The sequence below is a fragment of the Nestor notabilis genome, unplaced genomic scaffold (genome assembly GCF_000696875.1).
Source record: "Nestor notabilis isolate BGI_N333 unplaced genomic scaffold, ASM69687v1 scaffold1895, whole genome shotgun sequence".
Classification (NCBI taxonomy): domain Eukaryota; kingdom Metazoa; phylum Chordata; class Aves; order Psittaciformes; family Psittacidae; genus Nestor; species Nestor notabilis.
This window is the reverse complement of record NW_009930544.1, coordinates 6,875-13,602: the sequence shown is the minus strand read 5'-3', so window position 1 is coordinate 13,602 and position 6,728 is coordinate 6,875. Positions and strand designations below refer to the sequence as shown.

The window sequence follows — 6,728 nt, the reverse complement described above, 5'->3', positions numbered from 1 at the left end:
CGGATGCCTCCGGCAGCTTCTCTTCTCCGGCTAAACAGCCCCAATGTCCTCAGCCTGTCTCCATACGGGAGCTGCCCCAGCCCCTGATCATCCTCGTGGCCTCCTCTGGACTTGCTCCAACAGCTCCATGTCCTTCTGATGTTGGGGACCCCAGAACTGCACCCAGTGCTGCGAGTGGGGTCTCTGACTCTGAAACTTGTTTAGAATGTGAAGATCCCGTTACACAAACTTAAGTCATCTGCTCCTTTTCTTTTCAGCCAACCTGGTAATAAATGACTCCTTCATCAAGAAGTGGGAAGAGATGCAGGGCTTCGTTGGGTTACAGAGATACGCCAAGCACGTCGATGACAAAGAGCTGCAAGTGAAGATTGAAATAGTGGAGAAATACAGAGAGCGCATCCCTGTGCTGGTGCAGCAGATTGAGAGCAGCCACGTGCCACATGAAGCCAGGGCAGGTAAAGCCAAGCTGTGTCTTTGACAGAGGAGCAAATCCAGGTCTTGTTTTCAATACAGCACCAGTGCTGGACCCGCCTCGTTCTGCAGAGAGGCTCAGTTTGGATCAAGTCGTGCTTTTAGGGAGAAAAAAAGTTGAACGGTAGCTTTTGTGGTACATGTGGTGGGGATCAGTGCAGTGAATCTGCTGCCAAAGGATGGCTCAGTGTGCCCAAGGGTGTTCTTAATGCCCCAGCCCTGGCAGTGTTCAAGGCCAGGTTGGACACAGGGGCTTGGAGCAACCTGCTCTAGTGGAAGGTGTCCCTGCCCGGGGCAGGGGTTGGAGCTGGAGGAGCCTTAAGGTCCCTTCCAGCACAAACCATTCCATGGTTCTATGACTGTTTCGTATGGTGGGAGCCCTAGGACTTATCCTGTTCTTTGGAATTCCCGGTGGAGTTGCCCTGCAATTTGCTGACTGAATTCTGGGGAGGGCACAAGGCAATCAAGTAAAACATACATCACATAAAGAGCATTCCTGTTTGGAAGCAGGAGCTGGGGCTCAGGCTGCTGACAACCAGACATCTTCCCTGGCAGGGAACTTCTCTTCAGCAGTTGGGATTCCCAACAGAGGTGCTTTGCTTCTCATTTATGTTTGGGAAGAAGTGAAACGAATGCAGAATGGAATCAGTGCATTTGACTTGGTGCTTTGTGACGCTGAAATTCCATTAGTGCCTGATCTTTATTCCTTCTTGTTCCCCACATGTGCTGGTCACAGATTACCTCATAGGCACTGTCCATCAAGCCAAAGGCCTGGAGTTTGACACGGTGCTGCTTGGAGATGACTTTGTGCAAGTACCAGCTCTCAGTGGGAATTACCAGATTAGAAGTGATGCCATTATTGGTAAGGGAGCGGCTTGGTGTGGTCCCCATCCTGATGTGGAAGTGGGAAACAAGTGTCTTCAAGTGCCACTGTCCTAGGGATTATTGATCTTGTAGTTTCCTTCACAGCAAGGTAGGAATATTCCTGTACTCGAGCTTCTGGGAATATTCCTGTACTCGAGCTTGTAGCCATCTAGCAACAGAGAAAGACCAACTCCATGCTTGGGAAAGGCACCACTTTCCATAGGTGCCACAGTTCATGCTTTGGAAGGGCTGATCTCTTTCCCAGCGAGCATGAGGAGCCTGCAGAGGGCGTCTAGAGGTGGAGAAACTCCTCCAGTACCACGTCTGTGCCTGGGAGGTGGGAGAACACGTAGCACTGAGCTGCTTCTCTGGGCATGTAGAGTCCTGCCTTTGCCTGGAGGAAGGAACATGGAGCAAGGCAGGAGCTCTCGGTGGTGTTAGGAACTGCACAGCAGACACAGCAGAGTGCTGGGTTCATGCTCTCCTGCAGAAGCACCCAGTGTCCTTCCAGAAACACCAGCTGAAGTGTTAAGAGTGAAGGCAGAGCTGTTCCTTCCTGCTCTCTAAAGCTATTGATGGTCTTTCCTCCAACCTAGACATGTACCCTGAGGATGAATGGAACCTGCTCTACGTAGCAGTGACACGCGCAAAGAAGTATTTGCTCATGTCAAAGTCCCTGGAGCACCTTTTGGCACTGGCTGGGGTGAGTGAAATCATTCCAAGGTAAGCAGGTCAAAGGAGGTAATGCAGGTCAAGGGAGGGGATCCTGCCCCTCTGCTCTGTGAGACCCCCACTTGCAGCACTGGGTGCAGTTCTGGAGCAGCTCCTGTCTGGAGCCAGACTGAGAACATTGGGGCTGCTCAGCCTGGAGAAGAGAAGCTGCTGGAGACCTCAGAGCAGCTCCCAGTGTCTGAAGGGGGCTACAAGGATGCTGGGGAGGGACCTTCATCAGGGGCTGGGCTGACAGGACAAGTGGTGATGGGTTCAGACTGAAACAGGGGAAGTTCAGGTTGGAGATAAGGCAGAAGCTCTTCCCTGTGAGGGTGCTGAGGCGCTGGCACAGGGTGCCCAGAGAAGCTGTGGCTGCCCCATCCCTGGCAGTGTTCAAGGCCAGGTTGGACACAGGGGCTTGGAGCAACCTGCTCTAGTGGAAGGTGTCCCTGCCCGGGGCAGGTGATCTTAAGAGCCCTTCAACACAAACTTTTCTATGATTCTAAATCCTCAAGCAGGGAAATTCAGAGCCCTGATACCTGCACTTTGTAGTGCCCTGCACCAGGACAAGCCATCATTGCAAGCATCTGGAGCCCTTCCTCTGACCCGCAGCAGAGCAGCTGATGTATGAGTGCTCCAGAGGCAGAGCAGGCAGCCAGGGAGGGCAAATTCCCATGTTCCATTAGGATTTGGAGCTCTGCAAGTGATGACATCTCGGGCAGGATGGGCTACTCCCAGTTCAAAGAGTGCCAAGAGCCTCAGTACCCATAAACTCTGCACATCTCCGATGATTACATTTGGAGGGGACAGTGCTAGAGGAACAGAAAAGGACTGTGATCTGATCTCAGATGCCTGTTGAGGGCTCTGCCCTGCATGTGCTGGCACAGACCAGAGTAGCTGAGGTCATGGTTTTCCCTCACATCTTTGCTCTGTACCATGATTTCAGTAGCAAGACACAAGGTTGTGGTGGTTTTTCTTCCACATCCCTTGCGTTTGGGTGTTGCCTTCCACAGATCCTAACTCCTTATCCCAGTGCAAGCCTGTAGGTTCCCTTTTCTCTGGGTGCAGTGGTTGCCAGCTCTTACTTCACTTCCTTCCTCACTGTTGCTGCTGGCTTCTGCTTGGGTTTTGTTGCAAGTCACTTCCAAGGGGGGTTAAAATGAAAGAACCATTCCCAGGATCTTTGTTCCCTCAGAGTGTGGGTTCCCTCTTTCTCTTTTTCCTTAGGAGCATTTCCTTCGGGTGGAGCTGGTGAGTGAGGCTGGGAAGGAGGGAGCTGCTGGCACTTGCTCTGTGCCACAGTGTGCGGAAATGCTGCAGTCCAGCTCCGGGCTGGTTGTGAAGAAACTCCCGTTGACTCACGTATGTCAAACCCTCCTTGGGCTTTTGAGATCATGGTTCTGAATTGGGAACCTTCACAATCACTTGTGGGGTGGCTCTGCCTGGGGACTGTTCGGAGCTGTCTCATCAGGGAGGGACGACCTGAGGGCTAAGCTCCAGTGGAAGGGAGCAGGGAACATCCTGTGGCTGCATCTCATGCCCACAGCTCCCCAGCCTCTTACTTCTGCTCCCAACCAGCTCTTAACTAGGGATGACTTCCCCACTGCATGACTCAGGGGGGTGCTCCAGTTTCCACTGATACACTCAAGGCTTCACCTCTCTTTGAGACCAATTGTGGTCTCAGTGGAGCTTGTTTTGAGGTTTTGGTGTGTCAGATCCCATCTCTGACCCTCAGAGCCTCTGCTGAGGCCATGGAACAGCCTTCTGGGGTTAGCAGAGCACCCTCACCTCCCTGACAAACTGGCTTTTGGGTCCCGTTTTGGCTTTGATCCCACTGTTCTGGCTCTGGGCGGGATCCTAGAAGGTGAAGGTGAAGGCCAAGCTCCCTGCTGAGTAAATCAATGGAGCTCCATGACAAGAGCAGCAGGTGGCTCTGAGCCATCTGCAGGGGACATGAGCACTGAGGACAAGGGCCTGTAGGGACAGGCCAAGGGGAATGGCTTGAACCTGCCCGAGGGGAGATTGAGATGAGCTCTTGGGCAGAAGCTCTTCCCTGTGAGGGTGCTGAGGCGCTGGCACAGGGTGCCCAGAGAAGCTGTGGCTGCCCCGTCCCTGGCAGTGGTCAAGGCCAGGTTGGACACGGGGGCTTGGATCAACCGGCGCTAGTGGAAGGTTGCCCTGCTCGGGGCAGGGGTTGGAGCTGGAGGAGCTTTGAGATCCCTTCCACCACAAACCAGTTTGTGATTCTATGACAAAGCCTCATCCTTCACCAGCAAAGACCTGCACAGGCGTATTTTGGTTGCATCTATTAATCAAACCATCCCCTAAGGGATTTCCTCAGTGGCAGGAGATGCTTTGGGCGCATCACTGTTCTCCTCCCTGGACGTGAGGGCGCTGCATCCCAGGTTGGGTTCCTCCAGCCTCCTCTCCTCTGAGGTCTCCTCTCTTTCTCCCACAGAGCAACCACAGCAGGGATGCGGGTGGTTCTCTCTGCCGCTCGTGCACACAGCAGCGCTTTGGCTCCCTGACACCACTCATCTTCTCCCCAGCACTTCAGGAACAACCCATCCAGCTCTAACAAAGCCCTCCAGCTCCCCAACGCCGCTCTGGGTGCAGGACAAGGCCTGTTGTCACATCCCAGCTCCAGAATCGGGTGGATATGGGAGCAGGATTTCAGAGCAGCTCTGAGAGGAACCCTCTGGCCTCTCTGCAGGCTGATGTGAGCCCTTGTCTCCAGCCCCACTTTGTCCTCCACAGCTGGTCAGCGTGGGCTGCTCTGCATCTCTGGACAGAAGAACATGCACTATGTGTCAGACAGGGTGGGGTTTGGGTTCTTTTGAGCATTACCCCTCCATTGCCTCTGTCCCAAGGAAAAACCCTCCAGCAACCAAATTGCCAGGATACTCGAGTCTACTCCATCCTGTCAATGCCTCAGTGAAATCCCTTGATCCACTGGAAGAAGAGGAAATACTGGAAAGAACCCAAAGAAACACTTTATTCTGAGAAAATGAATGTTTCACTGTTTGCTCTGGGAAAAGGTCATTAAATCTCCCAGCTGAATGAGGCAGCCAAGGGATTCCCCAGGCCCTTTCCCTTCTCCCTAGGGGAAACCATAAGGAAAGAAGAGAGGCAGCATCTGAGGGACTGCTTTGATTTGGTTTCAGTCTAACTCAGAGAGAGGTTTAAATCTCAAATTAAGGTGGTTACAAAGGAAAAAAAGCCTTCATGCTTTCTTTGTTCTCTTGCCTTCAGTTAAGAAGTCACTCTGGCTTGTATTTATTGACCAGCTATCGCAGTAGCAGTGACGTGAGTGGCACAGATGATGGCTTATGCCATGGCACGTTGTTCCAGAGCCTGTGTCATTCCAAAACTGAAAGTGATTTGGGAAGAGATCAGCTGTTGGACATAGGCCCGGAGCTGTGAGCCGTGCCTGCTGGAGGGAGCTCAGGAATCCTGTTGATTTCCATGGTTATTACATGATTGCTTCATTTGCTCCATTCAGTTGCTTCTCTGGCTCTGCTTTTGCTTTCAAAGCGTGAACACCCTTTCAAAGCAGAACTTTCCCTGTTCTGCTCACCTAAACACAGGCAGAATTTCACCCAAGACTTGGACACTGGACCAGGCACCTCCAGGGATCCCTTCCAGCCTTTCCTGTCTTCCAACCTCAATTGGATGAGGCTGTGCCGTTGCCTGAGGGTTTGGTCTGTCACATCCCAAGCGCTGCTGCTTCTCTCCACAACAGTCTGGATCAGTGGCACAACCAAGAGCCAAGACAAAGCAGCAAGGAAAGGCCATGGAAGTTGGTTATTGGGTACCAACTAATATCCAGCTGACTTCTAAAACCCCTTTCCCTGTCCAGCTGGGAACAGGCAGCTCCATCTTGCCATCACCCTTGGCCTTGGACAAGTAGTGGTGAGCCCTGGCTGGTGCTGAGATGGATTTCGCCCCAACCCTGAGAGATGCTGAGATGTCCAAGCAGACGAGATCAGCTGCTCTGTGTGTATTGTTTTATGTACATTATATACACGTATATACATAAACCAGCGATTGTCTACAGCTGCCTCTTCTGTAGCAAGGAGGAGAGGAGTGGATAACAACAGGGGTGGACAAAGGGCAGTCATGCAAAGGGAAGTAGTTCCCTCGTCATGTTACTGCCTTCGGTCTGATTGTGTCTGCAGTGAAATCGCTCCCCGCCAGTGGCACCCGGGGTCTGAGGATCCCTGAGCTGTGTAGGAGGCACCTTCACCACGGTTCTGGGTTCACCAGTGAGTGGCTGAAAGAGAACAGGAAGGGAGTGAGGCACCTGCAGCTCAGAAACCCCCCGAGTGCTGGGCTGCATCCCCAGAGCATGAGCAGCAGGTCAAGGGAGGGGAGACCCCACTGGGGGCAGGGTGTGCAGTTCTGGTGTCCCTGTGTAAGAAGGGCACGGAGCTGCTGGAGCGAGGCCAGAGGAGGCCCCGGAGCTGCTGCGAGGGCTGGAGCAGCTCTGCTCTGGAGCCAGGCTGAGAGAGCTGGGCTGGGGCAGCTGGAGAAGAGAAGGCTCCTGAAGGGGACACCTTAGAGCAGCTCCAGTGCCTAAAGGGGCTCCAGGAAACCTGGAGAGGGGCTTTGGACAAGGGATGTAGGGACAGGCCAAGGGGAATGGCTTGAACCTGGCCGTCGGGGGGTTGTGACGGGGGGCT

General features: G+C 53.3%; 1 protein-coding gene across 1 annotated transcript in view; it reads left to right on the top strand.

Annotated features, from left to right (window-relative positions):
- Nucleotides 1-4,624, top strand: part of FBXO18 (F-box protein, helicase, 18) — a gene marked incomplete at its 5' end in the record, with an annotated part of 26,152 nt that extends 21,528 nt beyond the window's left edge. The window contains 5 exon segments of the mRNA XM_010015439.1: nt 258-455; nt 1,208-1,333; nt 1,932-2,038; nt 3,274-3,408; nt 4,505-4,624. Coding sequence (XP_010013741.1) covers nt 258-455; nt 1,208-1,333; nt 1,932-2,038; nt 3,274-3,408; nt 4,505-4,624 — 686 coding nt within the window.
- Nucleotides 4,625-6,728: the final 2,104 nt, after the last annotated feature.